We start from the raw sequence: 23,076 nt of genomic DNA, 5'->3' as shown, positions 1-23,076 counted from the left end.
TAAACATTAACCACACACACACACACACAGCAGACATCTGATATGGGCCATCTGTCATGTCATTTGGATGCAATGATGCAGCATTCAGCCATCACACTTTTACCATTCATTATTTTTATTGTTCCTTATGTTTAAGGGCAAACACTTTTTTCTCTTTTTTTTATCCAACTCTTTAATTAAAAGGAAATTGTCTAAAAGTTCTGTATTTCATAAAGACAATAACTTGATGAACCCAGTGTTGCAAGTATCCACAGAAAGCAGTACCATTCCATCTTACTAAAGAGTAAACAGCCCTTTTGACTTTTATGTGAACTTAAAATGTAAATTTTCTTTTTCATTCATCCTTTATTTAACCAGATACAAGTCTTATTGAGATTAACATGTTCAAGAGTGGCCAATAGGGCAGCATACACATTGTTACAACAATTTACAACACTTTTATTCAGCAGTGGAACTGAAGTTGCACTATTTTCAGAAAAAATGACATCCAGACATCCAGAGCAACATACTCTGCACCAAAACACCATATAATTCAACCTTGAGCAACTTAACCATTGACTAATTGTTAACTGTCTGCCCAATAAATTCAGTTCTTTAAAACTTAAACACTGCCTTATGTTTGTGAGCCAACAGTGACATACAAGTTAAACACAATCATGCAATCTCAATTTTCCGATCTCAAAAACTACTATTTTTATGGCCTCTTTGACTAAAAATCAAACACATTATGTTATACAATTAAAAGTAATCTTGGATGTTGCTTCTGTGGCATTTGGATACATGAATCTTATTGTGACTCTGACCATGTTGTCTCATGCACAATATATAGTGATAGTGATAGTTTGATGTACATATTTTTAAAGTTTTGGTCACTCATGCAGATAATTTCCTTCACGTTGTTTTTGGTAAATCCCCATGACTCTTTATTATCTCAAAAAATATCTCATGTAGTTATAATCATCTTACAAGAGACATCATGAGAGAGTCTGTCCTACATGTCATTCTTTACCTGAGAGCTTATTTGCCTCTGCTTAAAGCTCTAGTCAATATTTGTTCAATGGCAGAGGAAGGGAAAGCTCACACTCCTCAGTATCCTGGTTACCTTGCCGCGATTTAAACTGACTGTCCTAACTGGTCCTGCTGCTGCTGTTACACCCTTTCTCCCAGCTCCAGGAGCCGTATTAGCTTGCAGCTATTTTCTTTAGGATTCAACGTGGAAGCTTAGCTGCCAGCTTCTCTCTGTAAAATAGAAAAGGGTCTGAATTGTATAGTGTGTTCTAGTGTAGTAAACTGTTTTAAAAACCCACCAGTTTACCAGTAAATCAGCACCTGAAAGACTGTGGCACAGGCAGCAAATATTACACTGAATACCATAAAGTAATGATTTGTCATCTTTAAAAGAGGCCTTCCAATCAACACTTTTCTGTGTGAGTTTTCAAAGCAACATGAGACAGACTGACAGAGCTCATCTGTGTCAAACAGCAGGAACACTAGTTTAAAATAATGCATTTTCCTGCAGAATTTAGCTTTTATATATATACACATTTTTACTCTTTTCACTTGAGTACACACAAAAAGAAAGACTGCTATAGCCCATATTTGGAACAGATGATATCCTACTCAGATTAGTTTACTCTGTTTGATATTAATCTACAATACCTGTGAAGTAGCTCATCATAGCAAACACAAGGTGAATTATATCCTTCCTATTAGGACTATTAGTCAGCTAAAAGCATACACACTCTCAAAATGGTGTTTCTACAGTTCAGAACTGCTGACAACTCAGTAGAAATGACAAATATGCAGTTTTGGAAAAGAGGCATAACAAAGAGGTTGTGAGAAGTTTTTAAATGTGCAACATTTTTAGCACATATTATTCACCAGCACTGAATTACCTCATGTTATGCACTTTACTTGATAATCTCATTCTGTTTATCCATATGGTACATCTATTACTGCTACAACAATCCACTCTGTGTATGGGACACTTATTGCGTGCCTGAAAGAGGGATTCCACCCTGAGATTGCTCCCTTCTTTTTCAAAGTTGTCAAAGGTTTAGCCATCTGAGATAAATTAGTGATTGTAGGCTATATAAATAAAATTGACTTCACTTGACTTGACTCGACAACCAAGTGACCCCAGAGCTTAGTGCCTGGTTCTATTTCAAGACTCCTGCAGCCCCATATGTGACCCTATGAACTCTGCTCTGCAGAGCCACATTTGTGTCCTCTTTGTATCCGTATCATTAAGACCACTTTTTATATCTGTACAGCAGGAACATGATTACATTTGTGGTGCCTGCCAAACTGTTTTCTACTATCTGTAAATGGTGGAGCGAGTGCTTCCCAGAGGCTATGTCTGTGTGTGTGTGTGTGTGTGTGTGAGTGTGTGTGTGTGTGTCCGCTGCCTGTATGCTGTGTGCTGTTTCCTGACAGTTACTGATAATCAAGAGTCATGCAAATGCCTGAGGCTTGTTCCCTTGCCTGGTTGGCTACTTCTTACCTTCCCTCTTTGCTACTGGATAAAAGTGATGATAACATTTAAGATCTCAGAAAAAGTTAGCCCAGAGAGTTGTGAGGTGTTAAACTCTCTCTACTCTAAACTTAGAGTATCTTGTTCATCGAGCAGCCATGGAAATAAGCTGTTTTTTGGTACAGAAAATGAAATTAGTTACAAATATTGGTGGCAACAATTCTTGCTTTTGCCCATCTGGTTCTCTCTTTTCTGTCTCCATGTTCTATTTGCTCGTACACCAGACTGTCAACTACAGTTTGTCATCAAAATTCAACACCAATTATCTTTCTATCTGCTTGTCTACTTCAGCTCAGTGATAATTCACGGCCACTAGCACAGAAAACATCATAATCTTCATTTTCTTTCTCTCTGTTTCCTACAGCTAAATCCAGCTGCTTGGGTGTCCACTCAGATATCAGCGGAGAGACAAGTGGAGGCGGTAAGAGCAGATGTCCTGCTCGCATCATCTTTACCTGGATTAGTCTCCACGGCAACCTTCCACCTGAAGAACAGCATTCAGGACAGATACACAAACAGTCACGTGTGTGTGTGTGCTTGTATGCAAACACGTTTGTATGTGTGTGCAGGTGCGTTCACTGACTATTCAAATAGTCCTGACTCACACTGACACAGAAGACAGCATCTCACTTAGTAGTGTTAATACATATCCTGCACCACAACCAACCAATCTACAAGTATACAAGTACAACACACCATTGGCTGAATATCATATTATATCCCGAAATATTGCGTCTTTTATTTGCATTAAGAGATGAGGATAAGTGCTGTGTTTATTCTCTGCATTTGAGATGTGTACAAGTGTGTGCGTCTGCCTGTGTGTTGTGTTACAGCCTTTTAAAAGTGATCATGATCATATAAAATGTATCAGTGGCAATAAATAAATGTTATTGGTTAATAAATAGACAGTATATGACTTTTCACTAAATGTGAGAGTGAGACAGTAGTTGGACAGCTACTAAACAATACAAAAAACAAACAAACAAAAAAAACCACAATTCAGCTCATTTGGCTGCTGAGAAGAGTAGAGTACATCCACATGTGTGAAAATAGGGGAGCTTCCGATCAAATGTGAGTGCACTGTATGATTATGGAGTTGCGAATTAAAATCTTGATGTAATTTCAATCTCAAATAGCTGAACGTTAATCAAGATGGACGAGCTTGAAAGCATGAAACCAAGATGATGGAAAAGGATTCTAGAACTTCCCAAGGATCAATAGTTTTTGTGAAACCTCCCCTAAAATTGTTAACAGGCTCATTATTACTATGTATTGTCTGTTCGCAGTATCCTCTCATAATTAGTCTGATCAACAAATCAATTTTTCCTTCATAAATACAGTACCAGTCAAATGTGGACACACTTTCCCATTCAGTTGAATGGGAAAGTGTGTCCGACCTTTTGAATGGTACTTTACCTCCTCAGTCATTAATAAATAAGTGATTAATCCTTAATTAAGCTCTGGTTGGGCACCAGGGTGAACCAGGATGAGTCAGGACAGCGTTTTTTTTTTTTTTCTCTCCCCCTCTCCACTCCTATCCAACCACATCTTTGTATAGTTTTGGTTCGCTCGTTTGTCCGTACTCCCTTTTCTCTTCTCCTCCCCCTTCCTTGCTCTCATTACTCCCTCCTGCTTTAGGTCGCTCCCAGACCCGTAGGAGCTTGCCCCCACACCTACAGGAGGGGTCCAGTCATTTGGGTTTGAGGAGCATCTTTCTATTTGAAGGGGGGTTAAATGGGGAACAGGCCCTCAGACACCAAGCTGTCCAAACCAGTCAGGACCTCCGAGCCCCCTCAGCCACCTGGCGCAGTATGAGATAGGCCCATTATGCAGAACCACCTTTTAGTTTAGGGAAATGAAACTTAATAGAAGATAGATAAATAAGTATACAAACCAGTCAGTAAATAAATAAATAAAAATAGAAGATAAATGAATAAATAATAATAATAAAGAAAAAGTACCATCATCAAAAATAATATGGATCTAATTTGACATGAACAGTATGTAAGAGTTAAGAAACATCACAATGAAACAGTGTTTGCACCTTACTGCAGGGTGCACCTGGTATAGTAAAACGATCTGATATTCTGTGACCATTACACCACCATGCAGAGCAATCATCAGATAATGGCTCAAACCATTAGAAAATTATCACCCTAATGTGTCACAGTTGACTGCCTCAGTCAAATGTAGAGATGAACTTTTGACCTGCTCCGAATATAAATACATCTGGTCCCCAGCCAAGGTGGATTATGAGTTCTCAAAATAAAAGATGAAGACAAAAATGTCCTAGAACTCTAAAAGATGAAGACAAAAATGTCCTAGAACTCCTGATGCTAAACTAGATTCTACTAGCTACACGTCTGTATATGACATGAATCAGATCATCCGAGGAGTTAGTGACCACAACGAGACAGTCTGTCTTTGTGTTAGCTGATGTGCTTAACACGCATGAACGCACACAGAGGTGATGTTTAACTTTTACTGAATCCCACGCATTACACTTACTGTAGATAGTAGTAGTAGTAGTAGAGTGTAGTAGTGATGATGGTCAGTCACACATATAACAGTAGCAGTTGTTTTCGATGTCTAACTGTATAAAAAATAGCATTAAATGGGTGTCAAAGTGTCCAAATTTGCTGTTGCAGCTTGTAGATCATTAGACAAACTACCCTGTTTGTTGGTGCAGTGCAGTAGTGCAGCATGATTTTAGTGTTGCTGCCGATGCTTCAAAATGAAAGTAGGAATTCAGTAATGATTATATTTGAAGAAAAAAACAGATATAAAATGATAGTGACCAGTCGATGTGCCCAGTAGGTGTCACATGACCACTGAGAAGAAGTGAATGGATTTGTTATACAGTGAGATAAGGATTCAAAGCAGAACTGTGCCAGCTCTGTGCTGGTCTGGACTACACTGTCCCTGACGCATGCAAATACCCCCCACTGCATTTAACAGGGAAATTAGTGTGTGTGTGTGTGTGTGTGTGTGTGTGTGTGTGTGCATGTGTGTGTGTGTGTGTGTGTAGTGGGGGGGAGGGACCTACAGCTGATTCAGCTTATCAGACCTGGAGAAGAAAGATGAAAGACCTTCTTTATGCATCCACCCAAACACACACACACACACACACACACACACACACACACACACACACACATTTGTCTTTCTATAAGTGTGAGGTACCCCACTGATGCCAAAAGCCGAACCCCAACCCCACCCTAACCTAAACACAATTCGAACCTTATCCCTAAAACCAAGTCTTAACCCTCAAAAAGCCCACACACATGCACACACACACACACACACACACACACACACACACACACACACACACACACACACACACACACACACACACACACGCACATACACACACACATGCACACACACACACACACACGCACGCACATACACACACACATGCACACACACACACACACACACACGCACACACACTAATAGTTCAGGTAGTAGCACACTCACACAAACACACGACATCTGTGTCTATAAAAGCCTGTCCTTTCACCTGCCCATCACCTGCTCAGGGGGGCACACACACACACAAACACACACACGTAAAGAAGAAGAAGAATGAATGGGTTAACAGAAGACAATGAGAAAGCTGTTCATACGCGCGCACACACACACACACACACTGACTCACACACACACAGTCATAACCAGACAATCCTCCCACACATGGCTGGACTGTTGTTATCACTGTCACAGATGTTTCTGGCATTAGACACTTCCATCAAAACGTCACTTTAGTCCTTTGTTACTTCCTGTCATTGCTGTGCTGCAAATCCAAACTATTGGCTGATGTCTGAATATTAAACCAGCAATATATTGGTTAATCAATTTTTGTACCATGATGATAAAATTTACCATTATTTTAAATAGAGTAGGCCTCTTTTCCTGGTGTGTGCCACCCTGAATGTAATAAATGCCTTCACCACTAGATGTCACCCATGATGAAGGAAAAGGTATCACTAATGTTGTTTCTTGCTTGACACATCACTCTGGGTGTTGTCACAATGGTATTAAAACATTTGCAAAATATGCAAGGCAAAGTCAGAAAAAAACATGACTACTCTGACAAGAAATACCTGATTTTTAAACCCTATATGTGATACAGAACCAGCGTTCAGTGAATGAAAGAGACCAAACAACATATGTATAAATAAAATGTTTGTTTTTTCAGATTTCCTTAATGCAATCATGTATATTAAATATTGGATTATAGAAATAAAGATGTGTGTCTAAATGTTTATCAGCAAGAATTTCGCTTTACACAAAGACAAAGAAACAATACTGACAGACTGTAAATGAGCCCACAAGAGGATGGTAGTGTACATGAAAATGAGATGATTTTCATTTGTAATGTTAACAGTGCCAATGTGACCTTTCTCAGTAGCTGTTTGCTAAAATGTAACAACAAAAGCAAATCTATAATCACTGTAGAAATGGTAGCCCCAACAATAAGATTCAAAACATAGGATTGGAACCTAGTATCACCCCCAGTTTAATTCACAGATCTATTAATATATCACTGTATAACATACAGTATTATACAGTACATACTGTATAATCATTCATGTTTTCTGATGGTGTAAATGGCTTCTTTAAATAACACATATCTGTAAGTACAGCAGAAAATCATTTTTAAATATGATTAGTTGAGAAAAATGTTAAAAAGGCTGAAAAGCCTAAAGACTTGTGATGTTTTAATTTTCTATATTGAAAATGTTCTCAGTTCTTAAGACTATTTTTTCCCTCATTCGGTCTTTATATTTAACTCTCATGATTATTGATGTTAAAAGTCAATGAAATGTGAAAAAGGATGATATTCCTTATATTTGCAGCCAAAACTACATCCAATTATGTGTATTTGCTGTCTTTCAAAGACTGAAATATATGTAGTTATGTAAAAAAAAGTACAGACCAAACAGACCTGGTCAGAAAGTTCTTGTTTTACTAGTTCAGACAAAGCTACTGTAGCTTTTTATTTTACTGCAGCACTTCAACCAGTTGACTCTTTCCAAATCGCCCAAGAGAGAACATGGAAGATAGAATAGAAAATTATAAGGACGCCCTCTAGATAAGATTGGCACAAGTCATGGAGCTTACTTTGTGGGATGTCTTGTCCCTTTTGCCCACCTCTCCTCCAATTTACCTACAGTGTGTGTGTGTGTGTGTGTGTGTGTGTGTGTATGAGGGAAGAGAGAGAGAGAGCGAAAGAGAGAGAGAGAGGGGATCAGCTCCCAGAATGTGTCTATTATCCTGCCACCCCAATCAAACTGTTGTGTCAGTGCGTTACCATTGTATAGTCCTGGGTCAGGTTGCCACTGACCATGGCTGCCATATTGATGACTAAGTCAGTTTGGGGCTCTGAGGACAATGGTGCTCTGAAGCCTCCACAAAGCACGAGGCTAATGCTCCCTTTTCAGCAGGCCGCTCAGCTGCTGAGTGTGCAAGGCTGCTGGGCAAATGGAGTGGCGTAGGTCCAGGGGGCCTGGCCCTATAAAAACACATGCAGGGGTCCCCTGTCCGACATTGATTATACTGGATCTGTCCCACCTCAGTACTGTCTGTAAGTATATCAACACACTGCCTCAGACTCAGCTAAGAGACTGCAATCAGGTGACAGCTATGTGTACTGGGGTGGAGCCCAACAGCCACCAAGATGCCGCAAAAACCCTGCTTGATAGATAGATAGATAGCTATGGGTGCATTTAAACAACTAGGCTTGACTTGCTACCGGTTTGCAGAGAGTAAAAACATAGAAGCCACTTCATACTCTGCTTTTGGGGTTAACTGGTTTAAACCTCACCAGCCCTTTTAGTAGGGAAAGCTGGCAATATGATGCCTCACTGGTGTTTGGCCTACAAATATTATGCTAACATTTCTCAAACCAGCTCATGTTTTTTTTTTTAACAAATTGGGCTTGAGATAGTTTTCAACTATTGTTGGAAATGAAATGCCCTCTGGCTTTCACTTGCAGATATGTGGTTTGCTGTTATGTAGAACTGCTTCAGTACAGTTATCCAGTACGATTTATGGGCAGGAGACACATCTGTGTATCTCCTCAATGAAAACAGAGACCATTTGTACTGTGGGGAAATGGGAAAATGACAAATGAGTAGAATTATTCACTGCTTGTGACATCTTTGGAGAGGGACCTTAACAGATATTCCTCTCCAGAGCAAAGTCATGATAAAAGGGCACTGGCATAGCACATTTTAACCTTATTAACCAGTACTTTATCTATTTAGCTAAAATACAAAGATTGTAGTTGTAAGATAGTAAAAACATGATTGACAAATTTGGTTAAATCTGATTAACCTGTATCTGTTTTAATCAAGATGAGGGTTGTCAGGAACTATCCTGATAAACTGATAAATTGCTTTGATTTTCCATCTCTGAACTTAAAAAACCCAACTCTCTACTTTCCTCAGATTAACTCCCAAGGGAATATCAGCAGCCATGAACACTCAACAGATGGAGCAGATGGGCCAGTTCAAGATCACTGTCTGGGAGGAGGAGAACTTCCAGGGAAAGCGCTGCGAGTTCATGCTGGAGTGCCAGAACATCATGGAGAGGGGCTTCAACAAGATCCGCTCCATCAAGGTTGAGAACGGACCGTAAGTCAACTTTGGCTTTCTTCTTCTTTTCTCTCGATCACGACATCTTTAGTTCTGCATATACTCTTCCATACATGATCACTTTCACTTCCTGACCTCTTGACTTTTGCAAACTTGGATATTCAAGTAAAGCTGATAAATATTATCTTTATAAAGAATGAAGAATGATTTAAATGCAGGCATGGTATCAGAATAAGTTTAGAGTGAGTTTATTTCTACAGCAAGTTGATCTGTGGTCTTCCTCTTGGTTTTTATGAAAAAAACAAAACTGTGTATAACAAAGACCCATTTATTTGCCATAATAATATCTAATAATGCCATATTATTTATTTCTCTTCCAGTTCTATTTTATCTGCTTGGATAAAGTCTGATTAAAGCACACATGATCAAGAAGCAGAAAAAACAAAACACAATATAAATTACAGCCTTCAGTGTTATTACACTGCTGGTTGGCATGTACGGTTTGCATGTGCGTGCACACGCATCCAAGTGTGACCCTGTTGCGATATGAGTTGGCTGTGTGCAGCTGCCGGCTGTGAGCCAGAATGGCTGGCTGACTGACTGGCGATCAGATAAAACGCCCTGGGTGCAGCAGCAGCAACAGCGGCGGCGGTGGAGGCAGGAGCAGCAGTATTTAATGTTTGCTTTGTGCTTCCACTGACAAAAGAAGCTGCATGCTGTTTTCACTCGAGGCCATACTGTGGGTGTTGGGCGGTACTGTTTAACAAATTTGAGAGTTTTATTCTTGTCACACTGAAACTACTTTGCATTTAGTGATTCAGTATTACTTTATGAGAGTATTTGGGAGCTTCTCTGGTTTTGGTTTTAATGATTTCACCTAACCTAAACATTTCTATCCTTTTCTTCCTTCTTTCTCTCTCCTCTGCATCTTTTCTATGTCTAGTTGGGTGGGTTATGAGTACCCCGAGTTCCAGGGACAGCAGTTTATCCTGGAGAAGGGAGACTACCCCCGCTACGAGGCCTGGAGTGGAAACAGCAGCTACAGAACCGAGCACATGCTGTCTTTCAGACCCATCAAGTGCGCCGTAAGTTCCCACATCCTTCCACCTAAGTCACCCTCTGTCAACTGCCATTAAGTGGCTTATTTTCCTGCCCCACCCCTCCCCACAGGAACCACCGCCTATTCCTGTCATCACTGTGAAAATATATTTGCACACTTATTTTTATTTAATTAATAGCAGCTTTTGCAATGTCTCCCATCTCCCTAAGATTTGGCTGTGATATAAGCCTCCACACTGACAGTCTTTGTCTCTTTTTCCATAGAACCACAGTGACAGCAAGGTGACCCTGTACGAGTGTGAGGACTTCCAGGGCCGTAAGTTCGAGATGTGCGATGACTACCCCTCCCTACAGGCCATGGGCTGGTGCAGCAAGGAGGTGCCCTCCATCAAAATCAACTCCGGAGCGTAAGTTTATGCACCTTCCACTCTGTTTATTGGTCTCTGTCTCCTATTTCCCCCTTTTCCAGCATAAAATCTCATCCCCATTCTGCTTTTTCCTCTTCTCTCTCTGCAGCTGGGTGGCCTACCAGTTCCCCGGTTACCGTGGCTACCAGTACATCCTGGAGAGAGACAGACACCAAGGCGAGTACAGAAACTACAACGAGTACAGCACCCAGGCTCACACCAACCAGGTGCAGTCCATTCGTAGGATCCAGCACTAAGCCTCCACTCTACCTGTCTGACTCAACCTGAAAAAAAGAACTTTTCCTGATCTCCTTCCTCAACTTGAACCCGGACAGACCACTGTCACAGACCAGTAGATGGACAAACTCTTTCTATCACTCTGTGGCTTTGCATGTATGGATATCTAAGTACCTTCTTCTACTACCATGCTAAGGCATGTTCTTGAAATAGGAAATAAAGGCTTTTCTTCAAAACTATAGACTGTTTGTTGTTATTTTTTTTTTTACATTGAAAATGATCATCTCAAATAAATAAGACAAAATCAAAAGCTCAGAAAAACTGACAGCAATAATTGGCTACATTGAGCTAGCAATCATTTTGCACCTTTGGTTATGGCAGAAACATACCACAGATGCACAAGTATTGCAAAATCAGAGTCCCTTATTCTCTTTTAGCTACATAGACCAGGCTATTATCAAAAATAGTTCTTAAAATGACATATTTAGCCTTATAGTGAGGATACATGGAAAGATTTGATTCAAATCTCTCTGTTATAGGCTTTAGGATGTGTAATATTGTGCTTGTCAGACTGTATTCTTATTTCCAATAAACAAGAGCACGAGATCACATTTGTTTCTATTATTTGTTGTTCAACTTTTCAACTATAATTTGCAAAAATGACCCATTAAGTGAAGAGCTGTATGAAAAGCAGATAAACAGAAGTTGGCCTTTGTGAAGCACTCAACAAGATATATAAACCTCAATAGGACATATTGCATGCAAATCCTCTTTTTAGTAGAAAAATACAATTAATAGAATAGAATGAACTCAAATTGACATTCTCTTGCTCTTGCTTGCTTATCCTACTTGATGTCACAGGAGTACTGTGCAGCCTAAACAGTTAAAATATCAACAAACCCAGAGGCATTATAGTTTGCACAGGCTGCTGCTCCATGGTTTTAGCACACATGCAACCGTCCTTACTTGAACTGTTTAATTACTCTTCAAGTCATTCAAAAAAAAAGGTCAACAGAGGTCCTCTGAGAAAGAAATGACATCAATGTGATGTTTTTAATTATTAACGGAAAGGAGGTGCACAAGCACTGTCCAAGGTGCTGAACCCTGTTTGAATATTCAGCTTACCCTCAGACCCTCTTTGAAGGCATACTCAGTAATATTGTTGAATATACTGAATATATTATTACCTTTATACAACTTATTATAAGAAAGTGAATGTGGAAAAAAACTTGGGTTAACCCTAGTGAAAGTCATCATTCTTAACTCTTATAGATGTCTATATATCAGTTTATACTAATAGTTACATTGTATCTATACAAATCACAAAGGGGGGATGTAGATATACTGTGGAAAACCCTTAGGTACTTTTTTTAATTAATAAATTAACTTCATACAATGTTCAGTAAAGAGAAGAAACCCAAATGAAATCAATATTTGGTGTGGCCATGCTTTGCCTTAAACACAGCACCAGTTCTCCTCAGTACACTTATGCATAGTTTTTCAAGGTACTTGACAGGTGGGTTGTTCTAAGCATCTTGGAGAATGTACCACAGTTCTTCTGTGGATTTAGGTGTCTCAGTTGCTTCTGTCTCTTCATGTGATCCCAAACTGACTCCATGATGTTGAGATCAGGGCTCTGTGGAGCCCAAACCATCTGTTGCAGGAGTCTTTGGGGTCATTGTCATGCTGCACAATAAATTTCGGACCAATCAGACACATTTCTGATGGTATTGCATTATGGATAAGAATCCAAACATTATTAAAGAGTAAGTGCCTAAATCTTTTGCATAGTACTGTATGTAGATGTAATAAAGAGATGCCGAAAGACATTATTTACCTGCAACTACTAAACCCTGAAGAGGCCCTCAGCATTCTGAACAATTTTTTAACACTATGACTTTCCACTCTACAGCATAATGATTTTTGATTTAGGTATAAAACATGGTTTATATATTTTAATGATTTAACCACCAGCCACAACCTTGCTCACAACAACAGTAGTTCATAAGTAAAGTCAGGCAGCGTAGCGTTTGTTTGGTTATTCTAATATGACACCATCATGGATCCTGGAGTGTGTTTACCTCCACGCACACTCCTCCTGTTGTCCAGGACGTGGGATTCCGTGTTACACACCCACAAGCCTGCACCCGATCACAGTCCCACACCCAAAAGACCAGGATCTTTTGATAAATGTGTAACTGTGCGCACACACCTTTCTCAAACATACATTCCTCTGCAGGCTGATTAAAACAGCTGCACCATGGCTTATAGAGGAGTGACACCTGAGTAGTCTGGTGAGCTGCAAGTTGAGGTACTTTGGCCACACAGTTCAGAGCAGCAAGGTAAGTTCCAGGCTTTACAAGGGAACTTTGGTGACAGCTATAATTTCATGGGATTGTTATGATTGGTTACACCACTAATATGAATTATGATAGATTTTTCTAGTCGGAGAAATGTGGCTGAACATCCATCCGGTCTCAAAATGACTACAGATGCCACTAGTAAAGGCAATTGGATAAGACAGTCTTGGATGTGGATTTAAGATTTTTGGGATATATGCTTTCAATTTTTAAATGTCTTAGTTTTACTTGCAGGCTACTGATTTGACTCTTTATGATGTAAACACTTCTATAAACCCAGATTAATATGCAGCAACAAATTGATATAAATGAGATAACAGTAAAAGAGTTTGCAAAGGAATAAAACAAATCACTTCTTTTCTGAAAACATGTATTTGTTTCTTCTTCCTGTCTGCGGATTTCTTCCCTCATGCTGATCACTGACTGCAGTTTACCCACCGATTTATCTACGTCTCCGTCAATGGATACTGTCCAGCTTTCGAGGCTTGTTTTAAGTTGCCTGCGACTTATACTTTGACACAGGCAGCTAAAGCAAGTCTGGGACGCCAGAGACACACTAACCAACCCTGAGGAATCGCCACCATATGACTGAAATCCACCTGTCAGCCCATAAGGATGGACCATAAAAAATGTGCTTTTTCCTACTTTGGTTAGGTTATTATTGACCGTTTATGCATTTTCTCCCCTTTTCCGGGGCAGAAAACCTTGTAATAATATGTTACAATTAAATTCTGTAAACTACTGTAAAATGACAATCAAAGGCCTATGAGGCCATATATTATGTAAGAACCTTCATGCTGTTATTGACTATGTAGTAAGAGAAAACACAATACCTTGTCATATGAATATAAAGTCTTATACTCTACTTTTTCTGCTGTAGGTGCATTTGTGCATGTCTGTGCTCAGTCAGGTGACACGTCATATAGATGATGAATGATTAGCGGATGATTCACTTTCGCTTCAGAGAGCTGAATGTGCCAAGTATGATTGGCACTAAGACTTTTTATGCTGCGTTCACTTAATTTTTGTTTGACAGTAAGTTTTTCTCATACAAAGGGTAAACATTGATAGTCGCTGTTGGGTAAATGTGTGGTGATTTAATTTCAAGATATTCAGAATTTTAGTTTTAAAAGATGGGATTTATTGTTTGGGTGTGGTTCAGGTAAAACACAAGTATTTTTATTTGTCAGTTATTCTTGGTGTCTCTGGTGAGACTTAATGAAACAATAATATGTTCAAGACTTTTTTCAAGATAACGCTATGAGAATCCAAGTGATCTCACAGAGCAGAAAGTGAATTTATTCTGATGTGTTTACAATCCATAACACAGGGTTGTATGCTTTTTGATTCCGTGATAGCAGACCTGCCATATTACTGATCAACCTGCTCTGTTTCCTTATGTCATGACACGTAAACTACATTTTACAGCAGGAAACACAAGATGCCAAATCACACACAAGCCCAGCAGAACTGCACATTAGAGTTTTCTCTTTAGACAGTGTATTTCATTGTCCTTTCTTTCTCTAATAGATTGCTTTCAGTGACATGTAGCGAGGCAGACATAGGGAGAGGATGCAGCAAAAGTCTCCAGAATTAAACCAGGGACGAAGCAGTTACATGATACACATCTAAAAACCCGAAGTCACCAGGACACCCCCTCCTTTTAGATATTTATGGGCAAGCTTTTATCATACCAGAGTATCTGACACGCTCATAAATTACAAGAATTTCCACTTTAACTTTGTATTTGTTACTTTTAAACACCTTAAAAGTGCTTCAGTTATAGTTTGTCTTCACTGCAGTTTTCACCAGACTTTAAGCTGTAATACAGTGATCACACTGAATACTCAATTAATGTATTTAATCACAGTTCAAATTACATTTAAACACTGTGCTGTGCTGTATCATCACTCTCATGTTATGTGTGTGTAATGTCTTCATTATTTGCACCTAAATAAATGTTCTGTCTGAAAGGAAGACCGCTGTGAAACTGTCATGACTGTGTCAATTCTATTATCTGTCGCCCTAAAAATAAATGTACAAAGGGTGTGTAGACTATGTATTATATTATACATATTATATTAGTGACAAATATTTTCAAATGGACTTCTACTGAATCTAGGGTTAAAAGCTGAATGTAGGGCAGCAACTCACAGTCCACTGCCTCTAAAAAACAAAATGATTAGAAAAATATGAGTCAAGCATCAGTGACCATCAGAAACCATGGTTTTAGAGTTACAACCTCATTACCCTCAGATTGAGGCTATAACCTTAAACCCACAAACAGAAGGTTAGAGGGGGAGAAGGAGGGGTGAGGGGGATGAAATGTTCTTGTTTTCTCATGTGCACTGAAGCGTGTTTTTCAAGGTAAATATTCTTTTCCAACGTGAAACAGGTCTTTGTTGTTTGCAGAGAGGTAAAGAGGCGGAAAAGTGAGGAGGATCTGAACTGGTTTCCATGTCAAACACTTCAATTCACCATAGAAACTCAGATCTTAACGCGGAAACTTTATTAAACTGTGATGGTGGATTGATAAGGGCCGAATTTCTATCGTCCTCTTTTTATTGTGGGCACCAGGCGGGCTGACAGAGGTAAATTGCTCTTTTAATTAAAGCAATGCACCAGGGGAAATTGCTGTCTGAATATTGTCTCAGAGATGGGGGCCGGTGACAGTTGCCGGGAAACTTCAATCTGTCCACCCGCATTTATTCCAGATCACAGTTATGAGATAAAGTTTAATAAAAATCTTTTCCTCCGCCACCAACGAAATGAAATCCAACCCTTTCTGAACAACTGAACACAATGAGACAGGACTGCGGAGGAAACCTCATGTTCAACATGTATCTCTCAGGTTCGTCATTTAGTCCCGTGAAGAATTATAGAAATAACCTGTTATGATTTAGGTTTTTTTTTTTTTTTTTTTTTTTTCTTAAATTCTGCTCGGTGTCCAGAGGCTGTGGTGCTGCTCCGCTGCCAGGGCACAGCATTGTTCAGCCTTTTCAATCTGAAAGCCCGTCTGCTCTTTTGTCGGAAATCGGAAATCCTTTTTCCTGGACGCGTTTCCTGGCTTCTCGGAGAGGAGACCGCAATGAGAGAGGGAGCCCGCATGCTTCACGCATTAGACTCCGACTGGACGGGGACACAATGAGGATTTTAATCTGTTTGAACTTTTATTGAGATATTCTATATTTTAAAGATTTAATTCCAGCTTTAATCTTATGCAATTTTATACCATCTTACAACAAATCACCTCAACTGAAACTGCTTTTTTTTCCTCTTTTATTTCCCTGAAAACAGATTTCAAGAAATCCGTTTAAAGATATTTATTTCACCTTGTTCTATATCTGGCAGAATTACAAGAAAATTCCGTGGATGTTTTTCTTTTTAGATTAGAATATGAAAGCAGCATAAATGTCTTGATGATTTATAGATATAGATATGAAATAGATAACAGGCCTGCTGTTCCAGAAACCCTCTTGTAATAATTTAATGAACAGGCAGGTAAAGGCAGCTGATGATGCTTAAAATGTGTCTGTTTTGATTTCAGATCCAACAGAAAATCTGTTGAAAGAAAGCAAAGGAACATCTTGGGGTCCAATAAATACAGGAGTACAGAAAGGTAAGAAAACGGATACAAGAGTCTGCAAGGAAATATAATAAACACTATTATCACCATGTAAGTGCGCAGTTATCTAATATTAATTATCATCTTATTGCATCTTCCAATTAGCTATATTCCATCACACATGTACTTATTGTTAGGTACCATTTTTAACTATAGTATGTAAAAAAGAGAAAGAAAAAAAAGAAAAAACGTCAGCTTACAGATACATCTCACCATAATAATATTAAAATAAATCAACTATTATAGCAGGATTAAAATGATGTTATGTTGAAGAATATTATTTCCTTAATTAATACACTCAAACTCCGAGTTTTTACATCTCTTTATGTTTGTATGTATGTATTAAATAACGGTTTATGTGATGGAAATATGCATTTTTTTTCTTTCAGTTATAGCATTGAATATATGTAACTTCATAACGCGCTCTGCTCCCCAAATCATTTTGTCTTAGATTTTGTCTCATCCGTTCACAGGCTCAAAAATGAATCATATCAAGAAAACATACAAAACAAAACAAATAAAAAATTAAATAAAGATAAAAAAAACCAAACTAGAATAAAACCTGTTATACAGCAGAATCCACCTGTCATTCCTCCACAGCTCCACTGACACATTTTATTATCCTACACTGATATAATGATGTTGAACCGGCATGAACAGCTTCCAAAAGACAAAATCAAACAGGTTTTGACATTTTTCAATTAAAACTGTTGAAAAATATTATCTTTGGAATGTGAATAAATATGTATCCTGTAGACTGAGATGACTACCCAGATCAGGACTTATATTTATAATAAACATTATAGGTCCTCATATAGATAAGGAATAAAGATATAACTAACAGAAACAACAATAACGTAAGGTTTGAAAATACTATTGCATGATGATGTCTATAAGATACATTAACATATAACATACAATGTTTTAAATAACAGAAAACGGATCATGTATGTAAACTAAAAACGCATGTAAATGTAGCCTATATATGCGCCTGCATTGGAATTTTGTTGGCAGTTTGCTGACAAGATCCAAACAGCTTGATGGTTGAAAATGTATTATTTGATTAAAATGATAATATGTTATATTAAAAGCCACCAAATACCGTTATATTCTGAATGCTGCTCAGATATGGTTTCCATTGCTTTAAACAAGGTTATTTTTCTCATCTTGCTTTGCGACAATTATCATTAATTTTTTTTTTTTTTTTTACTTTATTGTTATTGTTTTCATTTATTTTCATTCAGGCAGTGGGCAGATTCAGCTTTGGCAGTTCCTGCTGGAGCTCCTCTCTGACAGCAACAACATGTCGTGCATCGCCTGGGAGGGCACCAACGGCGAGTTCAAGCTTATCGACCCGGATGAGGTGGCCCGGCGGTGGGGGGAACGCAAAAGCAAACCCAACATGAACTACGACAAGCTGAGCCGGGCGCTGCGCTACTACTATGACAAAAACATCATGACCAAAGTCCACGGAAAGCGATATGCCTACAAGTTTGATTTCCACGGCTTGGCGCAAGTATGCCAGCCGTCCACCACGGAGCAGGCCATCTACAAGTTTCAGGGTAACTTCTCCCCGATTCCCTTCTCCGGGATTTCCAAACTGAACCTCGTTGCTCCCGGCGTGGGGCCGTCGGGTTTCTCCTACTGGCCGGGTTCCCCATCTGCGGCCCTGTATCACAGCCACAATCTCCAGACTCCGGGTCCCTTTGGCACCGTGTCTCCGTCCCACATCAGCTGTGTCAACAACATCAACACTTTGACTAACATCAATAACCATTACAACTGACTATTTCAGATAAGCTGGAAGAATATAAACACCACAAGTTATGATATAATGACCGAGGTCAGATGGAAAAGAGCAGAGAAAGTCGGTTTTGGTCATTTTTAGCTGAAAATATGTTTGGCTCAATTTGGTTACATATTGACGTTTTCAGACATACACACGTAACTAATGATCCATATGAAATTAGATGCTGCTGGAATTTGTAATCAAAACGTCTAAAACTTGTAGTTAAACGAACAGAAAATAATATAGGCCGGTTAAACTTTAAACTAAGACATATTTTCACGCACAAATTATTAAACCCATCCTTTTATTAAAATACACACAGTGGTTTGAACTTTTACGCGTCGTGTTTCAATTGTTATAGTTTAATTTAAACCATGAAGAGCCCAAATTTTTCACGATTTTCCTAAATTTCATGCCAGGATTGGTCAAATTAAATCGGAAATCAACAAAGGTTTCCTTGTATGAGACCTTTTTCTTTTCTTTTTTTTTTTTAAGGAAATGAACAAATTATATTTAATAATTTGAAAAGATAATGAAAGACAGATTGTCGGTTTTATACCTATCAGTTCTCATCCTTGTCTGTTCCTCTGCTGTATCTCATCCTTCCTTCAGTGGTTCGTTTTTACATACAGGTGGATGTATTTCCACCAACCTGGGAGCAAATCACCAGTTATTATTAGACTACTGGCGCCATCTCGTGGTCTTGTGGAATGGCCAAACGCCTGTTGGACTGCTTGATTTTTATTTTTATTTTTTTTTTTACTAAATATCACCACTGCAACACTCTCCTGAATATACTATCACTTTACTTCCTGTTTGCGTAGAAATCAGATAACGTGTAATAAAGTTACAACATGTCCTTCATGAAAACTCTCATTGAAATAAAATAAAAGCATGACCCACTTGCAATAAAATGTATAAAACCATAGTACAAAGGTACAAAGTTGTATTTTGTGTGAAATACTGTAGGCTATGACATAAATAGTAACAGAAACTGTGAATTCATGAACTGCTCTGTAAATACTGAGTCTGACTCAGACTATAGCTGCTTTTTAGTGATGTAGAATGCATTCATTCACAAGCGCTCAGCTAAAACAACTGCATCAATGAAAATCAAATGAAGAAAAATAAAAAAAAAAAATGGACTGATGAATGTCTTTGTCAGCATGTGTGTGAATTCTGTCTGGAAGCATATAAACACCACAGACAATGTGTTGTTGCTGAATGTGCTGATTGGTATTGAATAAAGTGATGATGATGATGGAAAAAGGTTACACGGCAAGATTAGAAACCACAGAAATGTTCACTCATGGTGAGCAATATCATGCAGTGTTGGTGAGTAATTCTGCCAAGTAGTAGTAGTAGTAATAGTTCAGGCATGCAGTTATTAGATTTACTAGCAGAGTGGAGCCTGAATTATTTGCCCTTTTAATTTCTCTAGCTCAGCTGTAAACGGTCTAACAGAGTTTTAGTGACTCATTTTATTTATCAATGCTAAAAAAATGATTATAGTGATATATAGATGATTATTTACTGTAATACATTTAATACGAATGGTCCACTGACATCCAGATGCCATGTAGATGTAGCTTAACTTTGATGAAAATGATACTTGATAGGTTTGTAGTTACATTGCTGAGGAAAGCAGGAAAAAAGTCAAACAGATATAATGTTTTTTAATTAAATATAAAATAAAATTAGAACAATTCCCATTCAATGTAGGGTGCTTTTTAAATGTTAATATATTTTAGTATAATTGACCACATTGCTAAATAATCTTTAAAATGTTTTTTTGTTTGTTGTTTGTTGTTTTTACTTCTTGGTATCATTAGCAACACACTGACCCATCAAACAATAAATCATATTGTCCTGCTGCTTCTGATGATGTAGCATCAATTGATGGCAAATTGAGACAGTAAAGCTTGCAGCCACATGGGGGCACTGTAACTCCTCCAATATCAGAACACTGCTTATATAACTAGGTGTTAACAGGGTTGGTCTAATATAGAACAGAACATCTGCAAATAGCAGATTAACCCCAGACATCATTTTATCACAGTGCGGGTCCACAGAGACGTATGTACAGTACAGTATGTCTGGACTCAACATTATCCAGCAGTTCAATGGACACGACAGTTTTATGCCTATATCATAAAAGATGGAAATAGTGCATCTACCTGTATAATAATCTTGAAAAGACAATTCTAACTGGAGAGGTAATGTTTGCTTTGATCAGTATAGAGAAACCCCAGCATGAACCAACTGAAAGTGATAGTGAAGTGAGAGAGATTCAGTTGTCAATAGCGACCCCAACTCTTTCCTATTGCTATGCAGGACACACATAAAGACTGTTGTTGTGAATGAGTGACCTTTTCTCTCTCTCTCTCTCTCTCTCTCTCTCTCTCTCTCTCTCTCTCTCTCTCACTCTCTTTCTTGCCTATGTCTTTTACAGACTACTAGCATCTCTATCTCTATCTTCATACAGTATCTATCCTTCCACACACACACACACACACACACACACACACACAAACACACACACCCCTACACACAAACACACACACACAGGCACACACAGGTGTGTATAACTGATATGTTGTTCGCCCCTTGTGGTGCTTAGTAGAAACTCCACAGGGATTGAGTCACTTCCTCAACATTGTAATCGTCTTCTCTGCCAACTGCTCTGCTACTAATCTGCTGCGCCTATTGTTGCTGCTAAGCAGCACTCATCCTCTCTCTTCTTCTTGCATAACAAACTTGGTGGGTGTTTTCCCTGCAAGCCACAGGATTAACAGTGTGAATGTTGAAGCCAGAGGAGCAAGATGAAAACAAGAATGAGGAGGAGGAAGAGGAGGAGAAGAAAGAAAGACGAGATAATATCTTGGTACTAATGTTACTTAGGACTAAGAAATGATATTTGATATTTCTGTGTAAATAATTTTGAAAAGTCAAAATTAATGAAGACAAGGAGTTTAGACTTAAGACAGGATCAGTTTAAAAATCTCTGAGTTATGTCTAAATATTGCTTGATGAAATTGCCAACCAAATCAGTGCAAAATTCTCTCAGATTATCAATTGTTTATGGCCATATGGACATAACTCCTTGTTATATAATCATACAGGATCATGCAGGTGTTTCTGCATCACGTAAACTATCTTCTACAATGCACATAGCCTGTGGTTTACATCCCCACAGGTCTTTTTCCAAAGCATGCCGTCATTTTTTATATTTTATGAATATACTATATTCTGGGCAGGCTGCGATTTCAGGTCATGTCAGTGTAAAAATCAACTTAAACTGCTTGAGGTAATCCATCACACTGAGCATGTAGCAATCTTTACTTTTTGTTATCATTGCTTTGTAAAGTTTCAGACATGACTTGCTTTGAGAAGCTTTCTAGGAGGTGCGTTCAGTTGATGGTGGAAAGCTCCGACATCTGAGAGCTAACAGAGGGCTACAGTGTTGCATTCATGGACAATGAGCTGTGTTGCTGTGAAATCTTACTATGAATAAATTAAGAATAATGGTCATTATGAAAAGGATGATGTTAATTTTGTTGTTTTAAACGTTACGCTGTCAGGCAGCTGGTCCTCAAGCCTGCACTTGAGTTCGAGTGCATGTAGGCGGAAACTGGAATTTACTTGGCTGAAATTCTACCCTGTGGCGATACAGAATATACATGGCACTGTCAAACAGTGTGGAATAAGAACCTTAAGGGAAATAAATGAGACAATTTGCATGTAAAACATTTAAAACTGCAGATTGTAACTTCTCTTAAAATCACTTTTCTACATCTTATTTTTATTATAATTTTCATTATATCCTGACAGGTATTCATGAGTCCTATATCCAGTGAAAAAATAGGTCTCACTATTTTAGACACAAGAGCATTATTAGGATTCAGGGCAAGGCAGTCAGTGGGTTTTGTGTGAATGTTGAAGTCAGTGAGTCATTCTTCCAGCTGGAGAGAGTGGTAATGAAGGCTCAGCTAAATTAGTACAGCACACCTACGTGTGGTTCTGAAATAGACTTGAGAATAAGAGGGAGGGAGAAAAAGATGAGGGGAAAGGAGAGGGAATCATAGAGTTAAAGAATAGAAGAATGAAAAGAGAGAGTAGAGAGGTAGAAGAAGAGCAATTTGGACCACTGCATGTGACACCCACCTGTCTAGACACAGACCTACATTCTGTGAACTAAAGAGACAAAAACAACCGAAAATAACCTCGGCCAAATCTCCCATCTGTATTTATGTCATGCTTGGGAAAGTTCATGCTTTTTTCATATAAATGAATACAAAACATGACATTGATGAAGTGTTTCAGGGAGGTTGGGATTAAAAAAATAAGAAATATAAGAAACTTTCTGTTATGTATCCATTTCATCATGAGACTCGGAATATCCCCTTTAAACACTTGGGAAATGGTTTAATAATTCATATTCTGCTCAGAGCTTGGTAGCTT

General features: G+C 38.5%; 2 protein-coding genes across 2 annotated transcripts; both read left to right on the top strand.

Moving 5' to 3' along the window:
- Positions 1 to 8,056: 8,056 nt before the first annotated feature.
- cryba2b (crystallin, beta A2b) lies at positions 8,057 to 11,080 on the top strand. The gene is made up of 5 exons (XM_044366071.1): positions 8,057 to 8,126; positions 8,992 to 9,177; positions 10,082 to 10,223; positions 10,462 to 10,604; positions 10,714 to 11,080. Exons 2-5 carry the CDS (start codon positions 9,020 to 9,022, stop codon positions 10,859 to 10,861), a joined length of 591 nt encoding a protein of 196 aa, XP_044222006.1. The 5' UTR covers positions 8,057 to 8,126; positions 8,992 to 9,019; the 3' UTR covers positions 10,862 to 11,080.
- A 5,072-nt stretch (positions 11,081 to 16,152) lies between these two features.
- On the top strand, positions 16,153 to 19,765 carry fev (FEV transcription factor, ETS family member). The gene is made up of 2 exons (XM_044366164.1): positions 16,153 to 16,820; positions 18,071 to 19,765. Exon 2 carries the CDS (start codon positions 18,130 to 18,132, stop codon positions 18,610 to 18,612), a length of 483 nt encoding a protein of 160 aa, XP_044222099.1. The 5' UTR covers positions 16,153 to 16,820; positions 18,071 to 18,129; the 3' UTR covers positions 18,613 to 19,765.
- The last annotated feature ends 3,311 nt before the right edge of the window (positions 19,766 to 23,076 follow it).

Source organism: Thunnus albacares, chromosome 11 (assembly GCF_914725855.1).
Source record: "Thunnus albacares chromosome 11, fThuAlb1.1, whole genome shotgun sequence".
NCBI lineage: Eukaryota > Metazoa > Chordata > Actinopteri > Scombriformes > Scombridae > Thunnus > Thunnus albacares.
The sequence above is the reverse complement of the archived record's forward strand: the minus strand, read 5'-3'. Positions and strand labels throughout refer to the sequence as shown.

Bases quoted from the DNA above. Each gene is read 5' to 3' on its own strand.
- fev (XM_044366164.1), top strand. From the start codon at position 18,130: ATGTCGTGCATCGCCTGGGAGGGCACCAACGGCGAGTTCAAGCTTATC.
- cryba2b (XM_044366071.1), top strand. From the start codon at position 9,020: ATGAACACTCAACAGATGGAGCAGATGGGCCAGTTCAAGATCACTGTC. The intron at 9,178-10,081 runs GTAAGTCAACTT...TTCTATGTCTAG, and splicing joins ATCAAGGTTGAGAACGGACC to TTGGGTGGGTTATGAGTACC. The intron at 10,605-10,713 runs GTAAGTTTATGC...CTCTCTCTGCAG, and splicing joins ATCAAAATCAACTCCGGAGC to CTGGGTGGCCTACCAGTTCC.